Raw genomic sequence first — 26,470 nt, forward strand, 5'->3', positions numbered from 1 at the left:
GGGGCCGTATCACGCAACAGTCTTTTAATCCAAAAGCAATAAGGTTAAGAAAAATCAGCTTAGACAAGCTGGGATGGGGAGACCGAGTCGGAGATGCTTGAAGGGCAGAGCCAAGGCTCCCCTGGTGAGGGCATTCTTGCCAAGGGATTCTGAGCTATCACGTTGGCAGTCTGCCTAGGTTTGCAGCTGGCAAGGCAACCCCCAAGCACACACAACGATGCTATTCTTATTAATGTTTAACCTATTTGTTTATCGGATTGAACCCCAACTGGAAGAGGTTAAGAGAAGTTTCCTGAGACAGAGTCATTTACTGGACAAAATGTGCTTGACAAATTGGGACTAGATGAGCCCAGATGATAATATCCTTCTCTTTGACAAGACGTCCTACTCTGTAGGGTGGGCAGTCCCCCCAACCCCAGATGATGTCACTAGGAAGGCACGAGTAAGGAGCTGGGGATCAGCATATGACTAGCCACAAGGGAACTCTGTGAGGGTGAAAAACAAGACACTTGAGAATCAGAACTGACATGAAAGAGAGAGGCTTTTAGAGGAAACAGAGCCAGTGACCAGAGAGAAGACAAAGCAAGCATTCTAGAGGGAACTACACAGAAGGAGGCACAGGGCTTCGAGTTATAAGAGAAGCCCTGTGAGGTGCAGGAGCAGTGTTGTGATAGAGACAGACACGGGACACCAAACTTTGGGGGACAATATCAGGGGACCTAGACAAGATAACAGAGGCTAAATGTTTCCTGGTGAGATTCTCCCCTGAAAAAGAAAGGTCTACTTTTACATTGCTAGTCCATTGTACCCATCCTCCATAAACCCCAACAATGCTCATGGAAGCAGGCAATCAAACCTGAACATGGCTTGCAGGCATCCAGCTAAGGCCAGGGGAGGGGCAGAAGCCCTTCCCTGCACCAGTGCTGGGTTAGAAACATAGGGAAGGGCCCAAGACTCCTGGAGGTATTTCACTTAAGTTCTAACACCTAATGTAGACAGGAATGGGTTCTTCTAATCCATGCTTCTTAATGATTTTTTTAAATATTTATTTACTTATTATGTATACAGTATTCTGCAGGCCAGAAGAGGGCACCAGACCTCATTATAGATGGTTGTGAGCCACCATGTGGTTGCTGGGAATTGAACTCAGGACCTTTGGAAGAGCAGGCAATGCTCTTAACCACTGAGCCATCTCTCCAGCCCCTGCTTCTTAATGATTTAAAAGCTAATTTAAATTATGTGTATTATGTGGGACGAGGCTGCATGAATATGTATGTACATGAGTACAGCTGTCTGAGGGGGTCAGAGGTGTCAGATCCCCCTTGAGCTGGAGTTTTAGGAAGTTGTCCCTGTTATTGATGTCAGGATGTTATTGATGTCCCCTACCTCTTTACTCATGAACAGCAGAACCCACACCCCAGAGGTAATGGTCATGCTCCTGGAGTAGGAGATCCAGTCCAGCAGGAGGTTGTACTGCCTTAGAATAGGGAATTCCTGAGTCCTTCCTGCTCCTCCTGAATCATGACCCAGTAAATGCAGCCCCAGCAGGCCTGCTTGGTGGGGCATGCTCACTTCATTTTGTTTGCTTGACCAGACTTAAGGTCATAGATTGCACCCAGGAAATACTCTTCTGTCCTCTGCCATGTTTGCAGGCACAGACACAGCATGGGAAGAGGGATTTTTAGGATTAATGTGTACTGATCTGCTGGGATCCTGTGGGCTCAGTGAGCATGGGACTCTGGAGGCGACAGGGATGGCTCTGCTAATCAGAAGAGTCAGTAGGATGCACAAATGGAAAGAAATCTCCAACAAGACAATGCTAAGGATCATTTATTTTGGACACACAGAATAGGAAGCAGTCACAACATTATAGGTTTTCATCTTTTAAGGGTGCAATTCGAGGGCAAGAAAGTAGCAGGCATGGGTTCCGTGGATTCAGAAAAAAATCTTCCAGAGGTGCTTATGAGTACAGAATCGAATTCCTCTTTCCACCGTCTGCCATCCATCTACAATACAAATTTGATCATGATTTTCATCTGTTTAGGAAGATCCAGCCGCTCAGTCCTCACGCTATGCTGGGCAGCTCATTACTGTTTGGATGTGGCCTTGTTGTCCTGTTCCCACCTTCACCTCCACCCCCAGACAATACAGCTCTCCGTGGCTATCATTTTCCCATCTTCCAAGAGGGCTGGCTTGTCTCCCACGATCTGAACTTGCCATCCGTGTCTAGTGGGCTCTGTGTATCCTACCTTAAGCTTTCTCATGCTGGATCTCCACGCTTGCGTCTCTCCTGCCTCTCCTCAGTTAAAGCGGTTCTCCATTATCAGAACTTAGTAGACACTGGTGCAGTGCTCATGCTGACACCCAGGGCTGATTCTCCAGACTAGTTACATTTACTGCTTAATCTCCATTCTACCACTTGCTACCTGACAGATAAAGTATTCAAATGGATGACGGTTCCCACTCGCCTCCCTATCTCTCCCTCCCCTGAGTACCTGCTCACTGGGGGAATCAGACCTCTTAGTCTGGATATGGGAAGAATGAGATATCCCAGTTTATGGCCATGTGATCCTTGTCACGGTGACTTGTGTCACTGTAGTCTCTGTGGGGATCTTTGCAGAGGAGAGGGCCACAGAGCCTGTACCCCAGTATCCTGCTGCTGTTTACTTCCAGTTTCTTTCTTTTTGACACATCCAGAATCTTGTGTGCAGTCAATGGACAAAGCAACATAAAACTATCCCACCAAAGTCCCCTGGACACTCAGTAACTCTTTGGACATACCTTGACTGGATATGGTAGTTTGAATGGTAATGGCTTCAATGGGCTTATATATATTGGAACACTTGGTCCACAATTATACATTTGTGGAAGGTATAGGAGGTGTGGCCTGGAGAGAGGATTGGGGGTGTCAAAGGCCCACACTATTGCCAGTTATCTTGCTCTCAGCTTCATGATTTTGTGTCAAGAAATAAGCTTTCCACTACTGCTCCAGCACCATGCCTGTCTGCCTGCTGCCATGCTCCCCACCATGAAGGCCATGGACTCCCTGTCTGAAACTGTGGTCCCAATAAACTCTTTCTTCTCTAAGTTCTGTTGGTCACAGCGTCACAGCAATAGGAAAGCGAGACCCTGGACTGTCCTCACCTAGTAAACAGGAGCTTTGCAGACACGACCACACGAATTGCTGCAGCATTTCTGATCCCTAGGGCAGGATTCATCTCCAGAGCAGTTCTCAACACAAATTCCCCCACTATATGGGGGCAACGTGGGACACGCTCCAGGTTTTTCTAATCCTGAAATACACAGTCATGTTTATGGAATCTGAAGCAGTCGGAAAGACAAGGTTGAGAATTGATGCTAGAGGTCTATAAAGCCTGGTCACTTGCAGGAAAGCAGCTAATTCTGTATTCTCCTTTGTACCCCAGGGCTCTTCCCTCAGCTTCACCAGCTCCAGTCTCTCTCTGAGGCCTCAGTGTTTCCTGGCTGTGGGAGAGTGTGCTCCCTCCCCAAAGCCCATACAGTCTCAGCAGAAAGAACCTTCCACCATCCCAGCCCCTTCTGTACATCTGAGAAGATGCGGTAAACCCTCTAATGACAGCCTGACCTCTCCCATCCCACCATAGTCCAGCTTCATCTCTGAGCAATGGCTGCTGTGACCCCCACATCCAAGGCACATCTCCAAACTAGGTAAGGTTTTCTGATCTTTAACCCAGCTTCTGTCAGATCAACTCTAACACACTCTCTCTCTCCTTCTTTCTCTATCTCTCATATAAGTTATGTGGTATGATCACTCATATAGGTCAAAAGAAGTGAGTTTTGATCCACACAGTAAGCACATGGCTTTCCCTTGTGGCAGCCGGAGTCTCAGGCCATGGTGACCTTTAAGCCCTCTCTACTCTCAGCCTGTATTTCCTTAGCACCTTACCTGGGGTAGAAGCCAGAGTACAGGCAGTCAAAGCCAGCAGAACCAAGACTGTGGATGTCTTCATGTTGGCTCTGACTGTGTTGAACACACACACACACCAATTTATAGTCTCAGCAACTTTAGAAGCACCCGTGTGACAGGAGGCAAGCAATCAGCAAGTACAGAAAAAAAGAACTCTCCAGAAAGTGCCTGCGGATATCCTGGCTCCTTCTCTTTTGTAACTGGCTTCTCTTCAAATACAACTAGATTATTGTTTCCTGATAGGTAGGCTAGATAGCCAGGGGGGAATCTAAGTCTGTTTGAATACCGAGTTCCTCCTTACAGCACAGATTAGCCATTTATAAATCGGTGAGCAAAGGACAGCTCAGAGTGAGAGCTGAAGCGGAGAGGCCACCATGAAATGTCAGGGCCATGGAGGGAGGGGAGGGGTTCCCAGACACCCAGTTCTGTAAGACTGTATGTAGCCTGCTTCTGGGAGAGACGGAGCTTGTGCCGTTTGGAGCTCTACAGATGAGATCCCTAAACAATTGTGGAATTGATTCCCCTCTCTCCTGCCGAAGTAGGCAATGAGGTTTCCCCTGGAAGAGATGGATACTCAAAGATTAGCCAGTACATAGCAGGCAGGCTCCGCTGTGATGGTCGGTCTTCTTAGACCCATGCTTTTCTGTAAGACAGGACTTTAGAAAGAAAGCTGCACTGGTGAGCAGAGGAGGGATGGGAGCCACAGGAGAACAGACAGCATCCCTAGTTGCTGAAGAGAGTGCCTGTCTCGTGTGTTGCCCCAATTATAGACTCCCAAGAAAGAGCTGGAGTGGAAAAATGCTGCCAGCTGATGTGGGAGTGTCATGTATCAATCTGTTGATTTCGTTGGTTAAGTAATAAAGAAACTGCTAGGCCCATTGATAGGCCCACCCTTAGGTGGGTGGAGTAAACAGAACAGAATGCTGGGAGGAAGAGGAAGTGAGCTCAGAGACTCCACAGCTCTCCTCTCGGGAGCAGACACCTCAGAGAGACGCCATGCTCACAGCTCCCAGGCAGACGCACGCGATGAAGCTCCGACCCAGGATGGACATAGGCTAGAATCTTCCCAGTAAGCGCACCTAGGGGCGCTACACAGATGATTCGTAATGGGCTAAATTAATATGTGAGAATTAGCCTAGAAGAGGCTAGATAGAAATGGGCCAAGCAGTGATTAAATGAATACAGTTTGTGTGTTGTTATTTCGGGCATAAGCTAGCCAGGCATCCGGGGTGCTGGGGACGCAGCCCCGCCGCCCTTATTACTACAAATGGCGCTCGACGTGATGGACTAAACCCACTTAACTAACCTGAAAAGGCTTAAAAATAAAGGAGAGAGAGTTTAACACAGATTTTTGCTGTTTGTTGGTGGCGTGCTGTAAAGAGATTTCCTGATTCGGCAACAGCAGCAGAAAAAACGCTGTGTCATTTTAAAGCGCAGCTTCTTGGGGCTGTGCTGCCAGTGTGAACTCTGGCTTTAAAGCATTTGTGGCACTCTGCTTGCTAGAGGCAAGCAAGCGCTCTCATCTAAGAGAAGCTTCCTGACTCAGCTTTAGCTGCAAAACCCTGCAGCTCATTAAGAGGTCCTGCCACGAAACACTTAAATGGTGTTGACGAAAAGCTGAACGTATGCTTTTCGGTTTTCAGCTGTAGCAGGAAAAAAGCTGCACCGTTTAAAAATGCCGGCTTTCTGGGCTGTCCTGCCAGGGCAAACTCTGACTCTTTTACGCAGGCGATTCGTGCGGTTTGCAAGCACAGGCTGCTGAAGCTCGCTTGCTGGCAGGGACCTTGAAACGCCATAGAGTTGTGGCAGTAAACATGGCTAGAGTCAGTACCTCAGCCATGAGGCTGGAAAGCTAAGGAATGGGCTGGATCCAGCCGTCAAAGCCACGGCTTTAGTCCCACTGAGATTGCTTGGTAAATTAAAGACTCGTGTGGTCAGAAAAACAGAGAGAGATACAGTAAAGAGAGCATCAAAGACAAAGAAATTTTTAAATGATTTACAGCGTGTTAAAAATATATGCAGACTAAAAGTTAAAATTCTTAAAGTAAAAAACAAAAAAAAAGGAAGAGAGTTGTTGTGTGTGGTAGTACACACCTTTAATCCCAACACTTGAAAGGCAGAGGGAGATTGACCTCTGTGACTTCAAGGTGTGGTAGCACACGCCTTTAATCCCAGTGCCTAGAAGGCAGAGGCAAACAGATCTCTGTGAGTTCAAGGTGTAGTAGTGTACACCTTTAATCCCAATGCCTGGGAGGCAGAGACAGGCAGATCTCTGAGAGTTTAAGGACAGCCTGGTCTACAGAGTTATTCCAGGTCAAAGATATACAGAGAATATAAAATAGAAGTAAAAAGAAATGAAATAGAGATTAAAATAAAGCCGCGCGATGATGGAAAATACACAGAGACTTTTGATACTGTATGCTATTATGCTCTCTTTGAATTATTTGAATGCTGAGGAAAGAGCAAAAACTACTAAAAGATACTTGTTTATAAATGCTGCTGAACTAATCCAACATAGATATTTTGAAAATGCCTTGAATTTGAAATTTGGATCTAAGGACATGATGCTTTGGAAAGGAGTTTCTTATTTTGTTTTCACAGAGGATGAGACCTTGTTCATTTCTTCTATTCAGATTTGGTATGATGGACCACGCCCTCCTGAAGGGTTGGTGTGAACACCTTCAGAAAATTGCTTCACTCAACTGCCAACTGAGATGAAACTAGCACACAGGTTATACCATGAAAGACCTAATTAACGACGCCCCCATTCAGCAGGAAGCAGTTTGGAGAGAAAAAACTGTGCCCATGTTCCCAAATATGGTTTATAAATGTTCTTTTACATTTAAAGGGGGATATAATATAGATATGAATAATTTGCATTAGTATAGATTTTGTTTTATTGACATTTAAGGTCAATTTTGTTATATGTATTTGTATTTTTGATCTTTATTAAGGTATTGTGATTGTGTAGTTCATTTAAAAATGTAATATATATAGGTTGTTAATGGATAATCATTAATAATAGTCAAGTTTGTAGTCATGTTAGTTAGATTTTCTAGATATATAGATATATATTTAAGTTAGATTGGCATTCTTCATATCTTTCAAAGACTACGGAATATGCTATTAAATGTTTTAATAACTTAGGACTTTTCATGACAATGAGACACTCTGCTCCTGGCAGCACCAATCTACTTCAAGAAGAAGATGGGCATCAAAGAGGATCCTTATGGAGTTTGATAGCCATTTGGGCAAGAAACTGTTCTTGCCTGGACTATTGCATAAACTGGACACAGAGAATCCGCAGAGAGAGGACTGCTAAACTTGCCTAAAGGTGAGATGGTCTTTCGGGGTTCCTGATTCATGAAAGAGTCTGCGAGACATTCTGCAGGACACAACAGATAGTGACTGAACTGACTTTGAAATGTTCTGCTTCATGGAAATGTCTGCTGGATACTACGGGCCTGTAGGCCGAAGATGGATGCCCCAACGGTACAGAGAAACTTTGGGTGACTGTCCAGGCAGCGAGATGTCTCTGTCATTTCTAGAGTTTGAAAGTTGCTTTTTTCTTGTTTGCTTAGGTAATATTGTATCTTTCTGGAGTCCTTGATGGAATTAAGAATAGTTAGTTATAGTTATAGTTTTCCTTAGTTATGATAAAGATAATTGTAACTTTTACTTGATAGCTGTTTTGTTATATGTAATTTTGCTATGTTAAGGTTAAAGCCTTCCTTTTTTGTTTAAACAGAAAAAGGGGAAGTGATGTGGGAGTGTCATATATCAATCTGTTGATTTCATTGGTTAAGTAATAAAGAAACTGCTAGGCCCATTTGATAGGCCCTCCCTTAGGTGGGTGGAGTAAACAGAACAGAATGCTGGGAGGAAGAGGAAGTGAGCTCAGAAACTCCACAGCGCTTCTCTCGGGAGCAGACACCTCAGAGAGACGCCATGCTCACAGCTCCCAGGCAGATGCACACGATGAAGCTCCGACCCAGGATGGACATAGGCTAGAATCTTCCCGGTAAGCGCACCTAGGGGCGCTACACAGATGATTAGAAATGGGCTAAATTGATATGTGAGAATTAGCCTAGAAGAGGCTAGATAGAAATGGGCCAAGCAGTGATTAAATGAATACAGTTTGTGTGTTGTTATTTCGGGCATAAGCTAGCCAGGCATCCGGGGTGCTGGGGACGCAGCCCCACCGCCCCTATTTACTACAGCCAGCTGTGCAGGTGCCATAGCCATCAGGTGGCTGGCTTTGGAGTTGTCTTTGCAGGTTACTTCTCAGGATTCGGGGGGCTTTGTTTGGCTACAAGCTTTGCTCCATGAGTTACCAGTCCTTCCTTCGGATTGAGGAAAACAGTCTTGGTGCCTGTAACTTTTCCTGTTCTGCTGTGTGCATCCTATGTTAGAAACAAAGGCAGATCATGTGTGTTTGTTTATAATGTTATAATTTATGGAATAACCATAAATTCATAAGATCCAGCAGTTGTTTTCTATTTTCTATTTCTTTTCTTTTCTTGTTTGGCTGCAGAAATAAAGAGCAGGATCAGCCTGGCTGAAGGGACTGGAGATCAGAAGGATGACAGATCCAGGTGGTGAACAAATATTAGACAGATGAAGGAGCTATAAAAGGAGACCTAGTGTAGGGTAATAGGGCCATCCGAAGAAATCCACCCTGGCCCTGAAACCAGGGTCAGCCAGCAAAACAAAACAAAGCAAAAAACTCACCCTGGCCCTGATACCAGAGCCACTGGAAGAAACAATTTGGCCCTAAAACCAGAACCACAGAAACACAGTCTGACCCTGATCCAGAGCCAAAGAAACACAGTCCAGAGCAAGGGAAAGAAACACATCCTCACCCTGAAACTGTTAGGGTCTTAAAGAAGTCCCTCAAAGACCACAGGACTTGTATGCAATTAGCAAGAGTGTTTAGTGTTCGAGATAAAAAGAGATCTGGTGAGGGCTGGAGAGATGGCTCAGCGGTTAAGAGCACTGACTACTCTTCCAGAGGACCTGGGTTCAATTCCCAGCACCCACATGGCAGCTCACAACTGTCTGATGATCCAGTCCCAGAGGATCTGACACCTTCACACCAATGCACATAAAATAAAGTTAAATAAACCATAAAAAAGAGAGATCCAGCATGCTGGGGCCACAAACCTGACACAAAGGTAAAATGGCAATGATCTCAAGAGAAGCCCCAGGCTCCTTTTATACACAGCTAAAGGAATTCTAAAGTAGTGAGGTCATTCTATCTAGGATTGGCTTACATGAGTGCCAATCAGACTGGTACATTTCTGATTGGTTAGGGTTAGCAGGGTGAAACTAAAGTTATAGTCTTTGCAATTTTGGGCAGGCTTGGACAAATCCCAGGATCTATCCTTATTTGGTCATTGCCTCGAGATACTGAGAGGCTAGCTTAGATCTAGTAAGTGCAGTTTTCCTGGTGACCTCACCATCAGGAGCATTGGTGATTGATTGTCTATAGTCCATGGCTTCCTCAGAAACTGCCTGTTCAGTTTCAAGGGGCAGGGACTGAAGCCTAATAGTGAAGTGAGTTATTAGGATCTTGGTATGGTATGATATCCTGGCCCTCTCAAGAGTAGAGCCAAAAGGCTAAAATGGGCCAATTTTTACCCTGAAACCAGAGCCAAATCTGCACTTGATTAACTGAACATGAAACCTACCAGTCTTTGAGCAGAAAACCTACCAAGCCCTGAGTAGAAAATCTAGACAATCTAAACTTGTCCAAGCTCAAGGGAAGCAAAATCTGACCAATTCCCCCCCACCTACCCCCCCCCCCCCCCGGAAAATCTCTGGCGCTAAGAAGGTCTATATACCCCCTCTGCCTGTGCAGTTGGCAGCTGTCCTCTATCCTGCAGAGGCAGTCACTCTCCTGGATTCCTCCTTCCCAGATAAATCTACTGAAAGAGTTTTGGGTGAAGATCTTTCTCCAGTGTGGAGCAGAATCTCTGCTGGGAAGCTCCCTTAGCTGAGCAGAGCAGAAGAAGCAACTGACATTTTTCCGGGAAGCTCCCTTAGGGGATCAGGGCAGAAGTAACAACTTTTCACCAGAGCCAGGGCAGATTGTACGTTTCTGCAGAGGTTTTCCATTAGCAGAGTGAAGCAGAAAAAGTACCATCTTGGGCCTGAGCTGAGAAGAAATGGATACCTCTGCTGGGAAGCTGCATTATGGGTGCAGAGCAGAGCTGCTCTGTGATGGCTCTCTCTCTCTCTCTCTCTCTCTCTCTCTCTCTCTCTCTCTCTCTCTCAGAGAAGAATTAAACTGCCATTTAATTCCAGCTTCTTTCTCTTGCTCACATCCGGATGCTTGTTGCAGTCAGTGGACAAAGCAGCATGAGACTGTCCCACCAAAGTCACCTGGAAATTTACTACTCCCTTGGATATATCTTGAAAGGATTTGGTGGTTTGAAAGGCCCACAAAAGTGTATATATTTGTATTTTTGGTGCATAGTTGTTGGAGCGTATGTGCAAGAATAGGTGTGTCCTTGCTGGAGGAGATGTGTCACTGGAGACATGAGCAGGCTTGCCACATCCTGCAGGGAGACCATCCCCCACTGGATCCCAGCTTCAGGTATAGCCTGACTTCCTGACAAGTCAGGATACCTTTCTCCTCACAGTGCAGGTACCCAGCATGCCTTCCCTTCACAGGATACCTTTTCCTCTAGAGCTTTAGGTATCTAGGAAACCTTCCTTCAGAGCTGCAGGCCAATCTTGACTTTCAAGTAAGTCAGGATACCTTTCCCTTCAGAACTATAATGCTTGCAGGTATAGACTCACTTCCTGACAAGTCAGGATACCTTTCTCTCTGGAGTTGTAACTCTGTCATTGGGGTGAGAGAGGGGTGCATGGGCACATGAAGGTGGGTGTCTGAGGACATTAGAGTTGTCAGTATACCTGAAACAGGAGTTATAGGGAGTTATCAGCCACTTATAATGTAATGGATGTTGGGAACTGACCTCAGGTCCTCTGAAAGAGCAGCATTTGCTATTAACCCCTGAACCTACTCCCTGAGCCTATGAACTCATGCTAAGCAGAACCCACAATCCAGAGGCCATGGCTGTGTTCCTGGAGTAGGCGATCCAGTCCAGCAGGAGGTTGTATTGCCTTACAATGGGGAATTCCCTGAGCCCTTCCTGCTCCTCCTGAATCATGACCCAGTAAATGCAGCCCCAGCAGGCCTGCTCGGTGGTACATACTCACTTATTTTGTTTGCTTGAGCAGACGTAAGGTCACAGAATGCACCCAGAAAATATTCTGATGTCCTCTGTCATGTTTGTAGGTACAGACACAGCAGGGGAAGAGGGATTATTTAGGAACTACTTGTCCTCTATCCTGGGACCTAGGTGTTAATGGGACTCTCTGGAGGCTACTGGCACGGCTCTGCTCATTGGAATAGTCAATGGGAAAAAACTCGTCAGCAGGAGAATGCTAAGGAGTGTTTATTTTGAACACAACGACTAGGAATCAGTGACCACATTGTAGGCTTCTATCTTCTAAGGATGCAGTTCCAGGATGAGGGAGTAGCAGGCAGGCTCCTTGGATTCAGAATCTTTTGGGGCTGATCTTCAGTCAGGCTTATAAGCATCGAATCCATCCTCCTCAGGGCTGCCAGCCGTCTACGATACAAATTTGATCATGATTTTCATCTGTTTAGAAAGGTCCAGCTGTTTAGCTCTCACGCTATGATGGGCAGCTCATTACTGTTTGGATGTGGTGTTCTTGTCCTGTCCCCTCCTTCACCCCCAGACACCCCAGCTCTCCAGGGCAATCATTTCCCCATCTCCCAAGGAAGGTCTGCTCATCTTCCACCTTCTCAACTTGCCTTCCTTGTCTGGTGGGCTCTGTGTAAGCTGACTTAAGCTTTCTCCTTGCTGATCTCACTCTTGCAATCTTCCTCCCCCAATCCTGACGCCAGGCAAAGCTGGTCACCATTATCAGAACTTAGTGGAGTCTGGTGCAGCGCTCATGCTGACACCCAGGTCTGTTTCTCTAGTTATATTTACATCTTACTCTCATCCCTCACAGACCTACCTATTGCATAAGGCATTCAAATGGACGAATATTTCCATTTACTTCATTATCTCTGTACCTCCCAGGAAAGCCTGCTTGTGGGAGAGTCAGTACTCCTGGGCTGGGGAGGGTAAGAGTGAGATATCCCAGTTTATGGCCATGTGGTCCTTGTCACGGTGACTTGTGTCACTGTAGTCGCTGTGGGGATCGTTGCAGAGGAGAGGGCCACAGAGCCTGTACCCCAGGGTCCTGCTGCCATTTATTTCCAGTTTCTTTCTCTTGGTCACATCCAGATGTTTGTGTGCAGTCAGTGAAAAAAGCAGCATGAGACTGCCCCACCAAAGTCCCCTGGAAACTCACTACTCCCTTGGATATATCTTGAAAGGATTTGGTGGTTTGAATGTTTAAGGCCCACAAAAGCGTATATATTTGAATTTTTAATGCTTAGTTGTTAGAGCTTATGTGCAAAAATGGAGGTCTGTCCTTGCTGGAGGAGATGTGTCACTGGAGACAGGAGAAGGAGTTTGAAAGTTTCTTCTCTAAGTTGTCTTGGTCACGGTGTCCCAACAATAGGAAAGCGAGACCCTGGACTGTACTTACTTAGGAAACAGGAGGTTTGCAGACATGACCACACCCATTGCTGCAGCACTTCATTTTCCCAGGGCAGGAATCATCTCCAGAGCAGCTCTCAACACACGCTCCAACAGTGTTTGGGGGCACTTTGGGACAAGTTCCAGGTTTCTGCAATCCTGAAATACACAGTGATGTTTATGGAGCCTGAAGCAGTCAGAAAGACAAGGATGGGAATTGATCTAGCGGTCTAAAGCCTGGTCAACTGCAGGAAAGCAGCTAATTCTGTATTCTCCTTTGCACCCCAGGGCTCTTCCCTCAGCTTCACCAGCTCCAGTCTCTCTCTGAGGCCTCAGTGTTTCCTGGCTGTGGGAGAGTGTGCTCCCTCCCCAAAGCCCATACAGTCTCAGCAGAAAGAACCTTCCACCATCCCAGCCCCTTCTGTACATCTGAGAAGATGCTGTAAACCCTCTAATGACAGCCAGACCTCTCCCATCCCACCATAGTCCAGCTTCATCTCTGAGCAATGGCTGCTGTGACCCCCACATCCAAGACACATCTCCAAACTAGGTAAGGTTTTCTGATCTCTAACCCAGCTTCTGTCAGAGGTAACTCTCTCCCTCTGACAGAAAGATAAGAAATAAAGAGTGGTCACTCCTATAGGCCATAAGGAGTTTGCTCTAAGCAGATGGCAGAAGACTTTGCCCTGTGGCAGCTGAGTCTCATCCTGTAGTGACCTTTGAGTCCTCTCCTGCTCTTAGATTGTATCCCCTTGACACACTTACTTCCTGAAGAAGACAGAGGATAGGCCGTGTCCATCACAGTGGCGATCAAAACCACCAAAACCAAGACTGTGGGTGTCTTCATGTTGACTCTGACTGGGCTGAATGCACAAAGCAATTTATACCCTCAGTAACCCTAGAAGCCTGGGTGTGACAGGAAGCAGTCAACTGGGAAGTATAGGCAAAAGAGCTTCCCAGAAAGTGTCTGCTACTGGCCTGACTCCTTTTCTATTTCATAACTGGCTTATCTCTATTTACAATTAGAGTACTATTTCTTGATAGGTAACATAGATAACCAGGAAAGAAAATTATGTATGTTTTATCACTGAGCTCCTCCTTAGAGCAGAACTTAGCTCTTTATACATGTTGAGCAAGGAAAATACTTGCTTCTGTGTAGCTCAGCACCTCAGTGAAGTGAAGCCGAGACAGTCACTGTGGAGGGTCAAGGCCATTTCAGGCTTCCTGGAAATCCAGTTGTGTGTGATGTAGCATGCTTCTGGGAGAGAAGGTGTTTGAGTCTATTGGAGTTCTGTAGGCCTTTAAAGAGGTGTGGAATCTGGGCCCCTCTCACCTGCAGTAGGCAGTGAAGTGTACCCTGGAAGTGATGGATACTCAACCATTTTAAAGTGGCTAGAGCCAGTTCAAAGGAGTCTGGCTTCCCTGTGATGGTTGATTGTCTTAGACAAATGGTTCTCTATAAGACAGGTCTTTAGTGAGAAGGCTGCAGGGGTGAAAAGAGGAGGGATGGGAACCATAGGAGACATGCAGAGTCCCTAGTCCCTGAGGAGTGTGCCTGCCTTTTTTGCTGACCTAATTATGAACTCTCAGAGAAAGAAGTGAGGTGGTAAAATTCCAAGAGCTGTCACGAAATTAGACAGTTGAAGAAACAATAAAAGGAGACCTAGTGTAGGGTAATAGGGCCATCCAAAGAAATCCACCCTGGCCCTGAAGCCAGAGTCACCCAACAAAGCAAAGCAAAACACAACAAAACAAAAAAAAAACCCCACCCTAGCCCAAAGACCAGTTCGGTTTAACAAATAATTTGGCCCTGAAAACAGAACCTCAGAAACACAGTCTGACCCTGAACCAAAGCCAAGGAAACACACTTTTACCCTAAGACCAGATCCAGTGAAAGAAACACACCCCGGCCCTGAAACTGTTAGGATCTTAAAGAAGTCCCTCAAAGACCACGGTTCATGTATGCAATTAGCATGAGTGTTTAATGTTTGAGATAAAAAGAGATCCTCAGGATGTGTATGTGTGTCCCCAGGCTTCATGGGGAGTTTTGGATCCACGCAGGGACCCCATCAACTTTAACAGCCCCTATCTCCCAAGGAGGCCCTGCAGATCTCCCGACATGTGAACTTGCCTTCCTTGTCTGGAAGGGCTTTGTGTAATATATCTTAAACTTTCTCCTCAATGATCTATACTCTTGCATCTCCTCATCTCCCTCATCCAAATACCAGGCAAAGCTGGTCTCATTACCAGAACTTAGTAGACACTGGTGCAGCGCTCATACTGACACCCAGGGCTGATTCTCCAGACTAGTTACATTTACCGCTTAATCTCCATTCTACCACTTGCTACCTGGCAGATAAAGTATTCAAATGGATGACGGTTCCCACTCACTTCCCTATCTCCCCCTCCTTGAACATCTGCTCTCTTATTCAGCCCTCTTAGTCTGGGGATGGGAAGAGTGAGATATCCCAGTTTATGGCCATGTGATCCTTGTCACGGTGACTTGTGTTACTGTAGTCGCTGTGGGGATCTTTGCAGAGGAGAGGGCCACAGAGCCTGTACCCCAAAGTCATGCTGCCATTTCCATGTAGTCCCTTTCTCTTGGACACATCCAGACTCTGTGTGCAGTCAGTGGACAAAGCAGCCTGAGACTGTCCCACCAAAGTCCCAGGGAAAGGTAATGGCCCACCAAAGCTAATCTATTTTAATACTATGTGCACAGTTGTTGGAGCTTTTGTACAAGAATGAGGAGGTGTGGCCTCGTGGGTGTGATGTGTCAGTGCAGACAGGATGGGGAGTTTGCAAGGCCCACACTATTGCCAGTTATCTTGCTCTCAGCTTCATGGTTGTGTGTCAAGATGTAAGCTTTTTACTACTGTTCAGTGTCAAGCCTGTCTGCCTGCTGCCATGCTCCCCACCAAGATGGTCATTGACTAACTGTCTGAAACACATGTATAAGTATGTATGCGTTTACATATAGAGAGATGTGTTTCTTATGTGTTGTGTAATATGTGATTTAAGAGTTAATATTAGTAATTAAGGTTGGAATAAAATAACCTGTGTTTGCCTTGGCCAGGGCTACCAAGGAAAGCAGAACTGCTCGGCCAGTTGCTTCACTAAAACTGGTGTGTCTTAAGGCAAGTGGTGGTGGCCCATGCTTTCAATCCCAGCACTCGCTGTTCAGAGGCTGGAGGATCTCTGAGATCAAAGCCACCCTAGTCTACCCAGTAAGTTCCAGGACAGCCAGGGATACACAGATAAACAATGTCTGGGAAGAAAGACAAAACAAGCAATGCTGTATCTTGTGAATTATGATGGTTCCATAAGTCATGACATTATAAACAAACACAAATGAATTTGCCTATGTTTCTGACATAGCATGTATATAACACAGGGGGAAAAGTTACAGGCACCCAGGCATGTCTGCTCAATCTGAAGGAAGAACATATGAAGTAGATCATGTGACCAAAGAAACCTTTGTAATTCTACACAGCCCAGTACAATTTTTTACAGACCTTGAAAGAACAATAATTAACTTCATATGGAAAAATGAAAAACCCAGTATAACCAAAACAATCCTGTACCGCAAAGGAACTTCTGGAAGCATCAAACTCTATTATAGAGCTATAGTAATGAAAACAGCTTGATATTGACACAAAGACACCCAAGTGGAGCAATGGAATAGAATTGAAAACCCTGACATTAATGAACACCTGGTTTTTTCAAAAGAAGCTAAAATTATACAATAGAAAAAGAAAGCATCTTTATCAAATGCTGCTGGCATAACTGGATGTTGACATGTAGAAGAATGCAAATAGACCCATATCTATCCCCACGTACAAAACTCAAATCCAAATGCATCAAAGACCTCAACATAAATCCAGCTACACTGAACCTTATAGAAAAGAAAGTAGGAAGTAGCCTTGAATGTATTGGCACAAGAGACCACTTCCTGAATCTAACACCAGTGGCATAGACACTGAGATTGACAATTAGTAAATGGGACCTCCTGAAACTCTGAGCCTTCTGTAAGGCAAAGAACACAGTCAACAAGACAAAATGGTAGCCTGTAGAATGGGAAAAGATACTCACCAACCCCACATCTGAGAGTGGGCTGATCTCCAAAATATACAAAGAACTCAAGAAAGTAGACATCAAAATACCAAACAATCCAATTTAAAAATGGGGTATAGATCTAAACAGAGAATTCTCGACAGAGGAATCTCAAATGGCTGAAAGGCACTTAAGGAATTGCTTAACATCCTTAGTCATCACGGAAATGCAGATCAAAACAATTCTGAGATTCCATCTTACATCTGTTAGAATGGCTAAGATCAAAACTACTAATAACAACTTTTGCTGGAGAGGATGTGATAAAAGGGGAACTCTCCTCCATTGCTGGTGGGAATGCAAAGTTGTACAGCTGCTTTGGAAATCAGTATGGCTATTTCTCAGAAAATTGGTGATCAGTCTACCTCAAGACCCAGCAATAGCACTCTTGGGCATATATCGAAAGGATGTACACTCATGCCTCAAGAACATTTGCTCAACTATGTTCATAGCAGCATTATTCATAATAGCCAGAATCTGGAAGCAACGTAGATGCCCCTCAACCAAAGAACGGATAAAGAAAACGTCGTACATGAAGTAGGATCAAAACCCAGTGCCATTGTCCTTGGCTTCTCAGCAGCCCTCATTGTCCGCCATATTCAGAGAGTCCGGTTTTATCCCCTGCTTTTTCAGTCACAGTCCAGCTGGCCTTGGTGAGCTCCCAATAGATCAGCCCCACTGTCTCCGTGGGTGGGTGCACCCCTCTTGGTCCTGACTTCTTTGCTCATCTTCTCCCTCCTTCTGTTCCTCATTGGGACTTTGGGAGCTCAGTCCAGTACTCCAGTGTGGGTCTCTGTCTCTATCTCCATCCATCGCCAGATGAAGGTTCTATGGTGATATGCAAAATATTCATCAGTATTGCTATAGGATAGGATCATTTCAGGTTCCCTATCTTCAGCTGCCCCAGGAACTAACTGGGGACCTCGCCTTGGGCACCTGGAAGCCCCTCTAGGTCCAAGTCTCTTCCCAATCCTAAGATGGCTCCCTTAATTAAGATATGTGCTTCCCTGCTCCCCTATCCAACCTTCTTTTATCCCAATCATCCCGTTGCCCCAAGTTCTCCCCATCCTACCCTTCTCTCCCCATCTCCCCTTACCCCCCTCCCCCATGTTCTGGATGTGTGGGAGCCTACCCAGTTTGGATGTTCACCTTCCTAGACCAGGATGAGGGGGGAGGACTTTGGACTTTCCACAGGGCAAGGAACCCTGACTGCTCTTCAGACTTGAGAGGGAGGGAGAGAGGAGTGGGGGGACAGGGAGAGGAGTGGGGGGGGGGGAGTGGGAGGCTGGGAGGAGACGGAAATTGTTTTTTTCTCAATAAAACAAAAAGAAAGTTAAAAAAAGTTACGTGAAAAATAAATTAAATTGAGTAAAAAAAAAAAGAAAAGAAAACGTGGTACATTTGCACAAATGAGTACTACTCAGCAGTGAAAAATAATGACATCTTGAAATTTGCAGGCAAATGGATGGAACTAGAAAAATACATCCTGAGTAAAGTAACCGAGACCCAGAAAGACAAACATGATATGTACTCACTCATAAGTGGATAACGGACATAAAGAATAACCAATCTACAGTCCTAGAGAAGTCAAGAAGCAAGGAGGACCCTAAAAGAGACATACATGGATCTCCCTGGGAAGGGGAAATAAACATCTCTTAAGTAGAGTGGGGGGAGGGAGAGGGGAGGAAGTAAAAGGGAGGAAGGCGGAGAAAATGAGTGAGTGATTGGGAAGGTCGAGTTGTGGGAAGGACAGAGAGGGAGAGCAAGGAAATTGATATCTTGATAGAGGGAGCCATTATGGAGTTAGTGAGAAACCTGGCACAAGAGAAATTCCCGGGAATCCACAAGGATGATCCCAACTAAGAATCTAAACAATAATGGAGAGGATACCTTTACTGCCCTTCCCCTGTAGTCAGACTGATGGCTTCCTTAATTGTCATCATAGAACCTTCATCCAGTAACTGATGGAAGCAGATACAGATGCACAGCTAAGCACTGGGCCAAGCTCCTGGAGTCCAGTTGTAGAGAGGGAGGAACAATTTTATGAGCAAAGGGGTTAAGACCACGATGGGTAAACCCACAGAAACAGGTGATCCAAGCTAGTGAGAGCTCACTGACTCTGGACTGACAACTGGGGAACCTGCAGAGGACCCAACTAGGCCCTCTGAATGTGGGTGACAGTTGTGTGGGTTTGACAGTTTGTGGGACTGGCCATGGAACCGGTGTTTATCCCTAGTGCATGAACTGGCTTTTTGGAACCCATTCCCTATGGAGGGATACCTTGCTCTGTCTAGATACAGGAAGAAGGGTCTAGGTCCTGCTTCAAGTGATGTGACAGACTTTGTGGACTCCCCATGGGAAGAATGGCTGGGAAGTAAGGTTGGGGAAGATGGGGGAAGGAGGAAGAGGGGAGGGAAAGGGAACTTGGATTGGTATATAAAATAAAAATGAAAGCTGGGCGGTGGTGGCGCACGCCTTTAATCCCAGCACTCGGGAGGCAGAGGCAGGCGGATCTCTGTGAGTTCGAGGCCAGCCTGGTCTAGAGCTAGTTCCAGGACAGGCTCCAAAACCACAGAGAAACCCTGTCTCGAAAAACCAAAAAAAAAAAAAATGATTGTTTTTTAAAAAGAAAAGAAAAGAAAAACAAATTAAGCCAACCCAAAACAATTACCCCAGCACTGTAGAAAGTTACAGGAAGAAAGACGGCCTCCTGAGTGCAAATGCGTCAGAATCGACACTCCATCAGAACTGCACACAAACAGACTAGACCGTGAAAGAAACAACCACGCCCAGCCCAGTAACTCAGCAAACCCTCAAAATTAACACAGGAGAAGGTAAAGAACCACGAGTAAGCCAACAAAACAAAACATCACCTAACACAGTCATAGGAAACAGAAAATCCTTTTTGTAAATAACAGTAAATGTCCTCAACTTACCACAAAGGTTATAGGCTAATGGGCTGCATGAAAAGCCAAGAACCAACTATATGTGGTCTCCAAGAAACACACTTAAAAAAAAAATAAGACACCAAAAACTTAGTATCCAAGGACGGAAAACATAAAAAGCAGGCATAGCTGTCCTTGTATCAAAGTAAACTTCAAACCTAAACTAAGTAGAAATAGACAAAAAGGGACAGCACACGTTAATCACAGGGACAATTCATCAAGAAGATATAACATTTGTAACTTCTATGCACCAAATATTGGGGCCTTTTACACACCTAAGTCCTGATGGAATACTAGTGGGGGCTTCAGTATTCCAGTCTTATATTTAGTTAGATCTTTTAAACTAAAAACAAAGAAACTTCAGAGCTAACATAGACCACGAGTGAACTGGACTAATATTGATTTGATATATGTTTGCACCAGCAGAGAGGAAATAGAACTTTTCATAGCAGCACATGCAACCTTCTCTAACATGGACTACATCACAAGACAGAAATTAAGTCTCAACACATACAAAAAGTTGAGATAAATCTTTGTCTCCAATCAGACCATAATGCAAGAAAACCAGAAATCAACAATAAGACAAACCAGAAAAAGACTTGGAGACTGAACAATACATTTTTGAATGGTGGCTTACCTAAGACACCAGAGAAGACCTAAAAGTCTCTTAGAGGAAGATGGAGATGAAAACATGTTCTCTTAGAATCTCTGGCATGCAGCCAAGGTAGTCCTATGAGGAAAGGTTATAGAAGGAAGGGTCTGTGTTTTAAAATCTGAGAGATAACATATCAATAACCCAGCAATACATCCCAAGGCTCCTGAAAACAAAACAGTCAAGCCAAACCACAGTAGACAACAAGAAACAATAAAGATTAATGGAGAAATGAATGAAACAGACACTAAAAGAACAATATACAGCACCAATTAAATCAGAGTTGGTTCTTTGAAAAGGCTGGTAAGATTGACAAGTCCTTAGCTAATCTGACCAAAAGAAAGAGGGAGAAGTTAAAAATGAATAAAAGTGGAGATCAAAGATTATTGAAACTGACTCCAGTGAATTCAGAATATCATTAGAAAGTACTATGAAACATATTCTGAAAAGCTGGATGTCCCAGAGGAACAAGAAGAATTTATTTCTTTTTTATATCACAAATGGAACTAGCTTATTTTCATACATACACATCGATTTAATGAACATTATAGCCCAAAGTGGAGGGGATCCTGACAAACGCTCCTTACACAAAATCCTAGGAGGGCTCTTCAAGAGACGCACACCTCTTCATAAACGGAATCACTTTATATCTATTATCCTGTGCTTTCACATCACGGTGTCCAAGCCATAAAGCATCGTACAATACTGGTGCCCAACAGCCTGGTGCCACAAGGTGCTGGGCACGGGTGTGATTTCTAGCACCTGCCCAGGGGAGGCTGCCCTGGGCAGGCATGTGGGTCTCTTTTTCCTGTTCGACCCTAATGTCTGAAGTAGAAGAATTTCTAAATACATATCGTGTACCAAAACTAAATCCTGAAGATGTAAGTAACTTAAACCAATTATAAGAAATGAGATTGAAGCCGTTATTAAAGTCTCCATTCAAAGAAAGGCTGTAGCATCATTCACTGCTGAATGCCAGCCAACTTTCACAGAAGTTCTCATACAAATTCTTCTTTATTTTTGCACTAGATATAAGTGAAGGAACACTACCGAATTCATTCTACAAAGTCAATATTAGCCTGATACCCAAATCAGTTAAAGATACTACCAAAAAAGGTACAAACCAATTTCTTTCATAAATATATAAGTAACATCAAGGACACAATTACTTCAATTGATCTGAAAGGCATTTAGCAAAGTTCAACATACCTTCAAGATAAAAGCTCCAGAAACTTTAGGAATATTTTGAACACACCTCAGAAGAATAAAGCTATCCACAACAAACCTATAGCCAACATTATATTAAGGGGAGGCCAACTGAGAACATTTCCTCTAAAACCAAGAACAAGATAAGGATGTCAACTCTACTCTCTGTCATTCAATACCTCTCTTAAATCTTAGTTATTGGAAAAACACTTAAAAGAGACAACAATAAGAAGGGAAGACATCAACGGTCCCTATTTGCAGATGTACCAAGTCTAGAAAACTCATGGATCTAAAGAACACAATGAACTTATAGGATATGTGTGTGTGTGCATGTGTGTGTATACACCTTCCCTATACACACACAAGAGAGGATGTGGAGAGAAATGAACCCTTATTCACTGTTGGTGGTGTTATAAATTAATACAGATATTGTAGAAACCAATTAGAGATTTTTCAAAAATAAAAAAAATAGAGTTACTCTGTAGCCAAGCTATATTGCCTCTGGGTTTATACTTAGACAATTCCATACCATATCATAAGGATACCTGCACCCCGGTACCTATTGGAAAGAGGGCATGGGAGGAGAGCCGTACAGGCTGGCATGTAGATGTTGCTCTAGAGGCCACAGGTCCCTTCCCTTTGCTCTGCTCCTCTCTCTGGGTTCTTGCACACCCAGAAACCTGGAGAAAGTCCATATGGAAAGACAAGCAAGCAGATAAGATACCTCACAGTAGACTAAAAAAGGAGGTCACACGCCAAGAGGAGGGAGAGGCCTGAGTTTTACATGATGCAACAGATGGAGTTCCCACATTGCCACACAGGGAAGGCTCCATGCCATCCTTTATTGCTCCTGGGCGAAGCTGTTCTTCACAGCACTGTTCCAGAATTTTTGCAATCCCGCCTCTGCTGAGCTGATGTCCTCCCTCCCAGTTTTCCCAGAGTCAGGCTATATGGTGACAAGAACTAATTATAAAGGAGGGTCTCCTGACTCTGGTCCCAGCCCTCCTCTCTCAGCAATAATGCAAGCATGAATAGGCCCTGACCCTATTCTAGGCCTCGTCTGACAAATGAGAGGATGGATGGATTCATCTCCAGCTAAGAATTCAAGATTCCCGGCATGCCACACGACACTTAGATGTTCTCTCTGAGGGCCAGGTATCTTCGGGGAAGACTCAGTTCTCATCTTCAACTGTTGAAACAGAGCCTTATCTCACTGTAGTCTACCTCCTTGGAGTACGCCCACCTCACCTTACCCTGTTAGGGGTGTTTGGCTTACTTCCTAGAATGTTCCATTCTCTCCTGCACCTGTAGGGGTCACCCCTGCCAGTGTGTTGTACCAGTTCCCTATTATTGCTATAACAAATCATGGTAATCTTGGTGTTTTATAGCAAAGCCCATTTAATTCCTTAAACTTTGGGGTGGGTCCTACACCAGCACCTTCTAACAGAGTGACCATCAATACCGGTGAATAGTGTGACTGAGAGGCTGGATTCAATTTTATTTTAGTTGCGTTTCATTGGAAGTTAAGTAGGTGCACTGGCTAGTGGCTAACATATTGGACAACACAAATCTAGACAAAGGAAATGAGAAGCCAACAGCCTCTCAGACCTGCTCTGAGTCTGTTTCTATGGAGTCAGGATCCTAGAAGCAGCTGTGGGTGAGACAAGGAAGGGAATTGTGTTTGTGGGCTCAGAGAATAGGGTCCGATTATACTTGCATCTGGAAGGCAATGCTGAAATGGTTTTCAAGGCCATTTCTCCTTGTCTATGTTACTCAGAGGGTCATCCCTTTGGGAACCACAGAAGTACGTCACTAGGAAAGATCCCCGATACAGGTGCTGACCTGGGGGTTGACATCAGCTGTCGTGCTGCTCTGCCACACACTGAGTAGTGGCCTTTGGCAAGTTATTGCTTTGTCTTTAGTCTACTTTCCACAAAATGAGAGTTAGACCGGATGACCTAAGGGTTCCCTTCCCTGCTTCAATACCCTGCGAGTCTATGAACTGTTGATCAGAACTGCTGTTTGTTTAATCCTACTTTTTCTATCTGTCCTATGTAAAGTGAGTTATGGCTGAGAATTATTAAGTAGTCATGGCTTAGGTTCATGGCATTTTTCAGCCAAACCATACACTTAGGTTTGTGGTTTAGATTACTGACCCCTGAGCTAATATGAACATCAAAAATTCTTGTTTTCCACAAGTGCACATAGTGGGGTTCAGAAAGGGAGATAAAACTTCTGGTGCTTTATACATTTCAATACAATACAGAAAGTTCTATTACCCAATTTTTCAAGTCAAAATCATGAGCTCTAGTAAGGTAAAGTCACTTTCCTGATGTCACAGTGATAATAAAGCAAAGAAGTCCCTTTCTGACTAAGGCCATCTAATAACCCTTAGGACCAAAATTGTCCTTCTGGATCATTCTTTCACAATGCTTACCAAGCAAATCAATAAAAACTCTTATCTTTGTGCTTCTGTTTCTTAATTCGTAAAACTGTAAGCACCATTCTCCACCTTCATACAGGTGTTAACACGCTCATTAGAAGCATCGAGAGAGTGTATTGAGCCCATGGAGCCAAGGGGACACGTTAAGGTCTCAGTATTTACTCATTCTCACTGCTTTTGCAAACGGGACTTTATCCCTAATAGCACCAGGCAGTTTCAACCCAAATGAAAATCATTGTAAAATCACAATCAATGTTTTAAAAAAAGATTTATTATGAAAATGTATGAAATCAATCACACAATCATATCCACAATAGCAGAGAAACAGAATAGGTGGACCATCTCCATGGGAGACACATGTCCTTCAACTAAATATAAATAGTAGAAATAACATCAACTAAAATAACAGTCTCTATGAAGATTTAAATTAAGAATTGGGACAGGAATTCTTAATGGAAGAGCAAGGAACTTCTCCACGGAAAGTGTCGGGGCTCAGGAGACCCTCCCTGACGTGGCTCCTCCTGAAGCTCAGTTCATCTCCAAGTCATTCATGTACTCGTTGACCCAGGGCAGGCTGGGGTCAGCACAGACTTGTTTGCCTTTTCTGGTCAGGAATCTGGAGAAGAAAGAGGACAGATGAGAATCCCATGGGACCTTAGAGGACATCTACCACTGTCCTTTGCCTGTGATAGGAAACTCATTCTGTTTGAGCATTGTTTCTATGGGCAACCACAGTAGATGGGATCCCTCCTGGATAACCTTGACCCGTCTAGACTTCCTGTAACTCTGAGCCCTGGGTGTGTAGCTGTGATCCCAGGGGTTCCCTATACTAGGAAATGATGGGTTTTATGATTAATATGACTAGGTCGTCCAATTTTTCATTGCTCCTTGAAATTACCTTTCTACGTATATAGTATGCATCGTTTTTATTGCTTCTGGTTTCATAGCCTCTTGATATTATCATCCTCCTCAAGAGTGTCCCCTTCCCCATTTTAATGACCGTCCAGCAATTTTCAGAACTCAAAAAGTGACATCATGACCTCGCTGTTCTCTGACACAGTTTCAACCCTTAGAACTGAATCCCTTCTGGTCGATAGTCCTTTCACCTGCATCTGGCCCTTTTTGAGTCTTGCCCTCACCCCAGTGTATACTTACACCACAGCTGGCTTGGAGCAGAGGCTGCTGGTCTCATAGTAGTCTATCACAAATTTGCGAGGGAGCTGCGAAGAGGTGTAAGAAAAGCAGCAGGAAGTGGGAGGGTCAGAGCCCACTGGAAGAGAAAGCAAGTGTAAGGTCAGACTTGTGCCTGGGGCTATCCATTCTAATCTTCACTGAGCATCCCTATCACTAGAGCTGGAAACATGGTGCCCTGAATGCGTAGCCATCCACCCAGAGTGGGAATTTTACTCTAAAAAGACTATCCTGGAAGAAGAGAAAAATTCTAGAAGATTGAAACTGGAGTGAGAATCAGACAACCTCCCATTTCCTTCATGTTACAGGTGGGGAAATCAAGGCAAAGAGACAGACAAACTTAAACCAGAGAGAAAGTCAATTCAATATGTGGTTTCCAGCCAACCATTTTCCCTATTGGCTGATAATTCTCTTTCTTTCTGTCTGTCTGTCTTTCTTTCTTTTAAATTTTTTTTTTCCACACAGGGTTTCTCTGTGGCTTTGGAACCTGTCCTGGGCTAGCTCTTGTAGACCCAGCTGACTTCGAACTCAAGGAGATTCACCCGCCTCTGCCTCCCTCCCACCCAAGTGCTGGGAATAAAGACATCTACAAACACCACATGCTCGACTGTTAAATCTTAAGGAAACAGGAGCTTGAGTAGTAATGTTTGGTAGTCTCTACGTTTAATGACAAACTCTGGAATCCTCCCAGCTCCCTTTTGTCCCCTGCCCAAAGCTTGCTGTTGGGCTGGCCCCAGCTGGAAAACTGAACCCACTGGGTCTCAAAGCAGCAATGGAAGAATCAACTTACTTGGTGCTGAGAACGCTGGAGTGCAGAAGGCAGCTACAAACAGGAGGAGAGAGAGGGTATATGCACAGAGCTTCATGGTGTTGCTGCAGGAGGAGTCTGTACAGAGCTGAGACTGCAGAGCCCAGAAGCTTCAGAAGCTGACTGAGTGTTGTGCTGCTCTGAGTTGGAAACCCCTCTTTATAGGGACTCTGGGGCTTGGGAGAGAGGTTGGGGGTGTAGGGAGGAAAATGGAATTTCCTGAATAAAGGTGATGTCATGGCATCAAGAAGGAAACTGAAGTTGGCCGAAAGTGAAGAGTTCCTCCCTGTTTGTCTTCTCCCAGCAGTGACATCACGGAAGAGAAAGGAGGGAGCTGGAGCAGAGAAGTGGGGTGCACGCTGGAGGGGGAAGTGGTACACCAAAGAGGGTGACTGAGAGGGGTGTGTGTGTGAGAGAGAACCCCAGAGGAAGGATGCAGTGTTCACACTTGCTAGCGAGGCAGAAAAATAAACAAGTTTGGAAAACCCAGATAAAGAATGTTCTAGTACACAAATAAGGATTGATACCTAGTGATGCGTATA

General features: G+C 44.7%; 2 protein-coding genes and 1 long non-coding RNA gene across 4 annotated transcripts; all 3 read right to left on the minus strand.

Annotated features, from left to right (window-relative positions):
• Positions 1-1,814: 1,814 nt before the first annotated feature.
• Positions 1,815-4,016, minus strand: LOC121456064. The gene is made up of 2 exons (XR_005975586.1): positions 3,926-4,016; positions 1,815-2,006 (listed from the first exon to the last, which is right to left on the minus strand). It is a non-coding gene; the product is annotated as an uncharacterized LOC121456064 (long non-coding RNA).
• Positions 4,017-11,399: 7,383 nt separating this feature from the next.
• LOC121456047 (WAP four-disulfide core domain protein 18-like) lies at positions 11,400-13,460 on the minus strand. 2 transcript variants are annotated; one of them, XM_041663818.1, is made up of 3 exons: positions 13,339-13,460; positions 12,584-12,732; positions 11,400-11,589 (listed from the first exon to the last, which is right to left on the minus strand). In XM_041663818.1, the coding sequence occupies exons 1-2, from the start codon at positions 13,418-13,420 to the stop codon at positions 12,584-12,586; spliced, it is 231 nt and encodes a 76-aa protein (XP_041519752.1). In that variant the 5' UTR covers positions 13,421-13,460; the 3' UTR covers positions 11,400-11,589. The 2 variants fall into 2 exon arrangements, with proteins under 2 accessions (XP_041519752.1, XP_041519753.1); XM_041663819.1 differs by having other exon boundaries at positions 11,400-11,619.
• A 10,922-nt stretch (positions 13,461-24,382) lies between these two features.
• LOC121456991 (C-C motif chemokine 4-like) lies at positions 24,383-26,031 on the minus strand. Its single transcript, XM_041665597.1, has 3 exons — positions 25,911-26,031; positions 25,085-25,199; positions 24,383-24,545 (listed from the first exon to the last, which is right to left on the minus strand). Exons 1-3 carry the CDS (start codon positions 25,984-25,986, stop codon positions 24,458-24,460), a joined length of 279 nt encoding a protein of 92 aa, XP_041521531.1. The 5' UTR covers positions 25,987-26,031; the 3' UTR covers positions 24,383-24,457.
• Positions 26,032-26,470: the final 439 nt, after the last annotated feature.

This window comes from Microtus oregoni, unplaced genomic scaffold (genome assembly GCF_018167655.1).
Source record: "Microtus oregoni isolate MIOR12 unplaced genomic scaffold, Mior012 000015F_ref0000493, whole genome shotgun sequence".
NCBI lineage: Eukaryota > Metazoa > Chordata > Mammalia > Rodentia > Cricetidae > Microtus > Microtus oregoni.

What these genes read in the sequence shown, in the direction of transcription:
- LOC121456991 (XM_041665597.1), bottom strand. Translation starts at nt 25,986, where the DNA reads ATGAAGCTCTGTGCATATACCCTCTCTCTCCTCCTGTTTGTAGCTGCC. An exon ending in TCCAGCGTTCTCAGCACCAA is followed by an intron (nt 25,200 to 25,910) that starts GTAAGTTGATTC and finishes TTTCTCTTCCAG; the next exon opens with TGGGCTCTGACCCTCCCACT. An exon ending in TGCTCCAAGCCAGCTGTGGT is followed by an intron (nt 24,546 to 25,084) that starts GTAAGTATACAC and finishes TTTCTTCTCCAG; the next exon opens with ATTCCTGACCAGAAAAGGCA.
- LOC121456047 (XM_041663818.1), bottom strand. Translation starts at nt 13,420, where the DNA reads ATGAAGACACCCACAGTCTTGGTTTTGGTGGTTTTGATCGCCACTGTG. An exon ending in TCCTCTGTCTTCTTCAGGAA is followed by an intron (nt 12,733 to 13,338) that starts GTAAGTGTGTCA and finishes TGTGTATTTCAG; the next exon opens with GATTGCAGAAACCTGGAACT.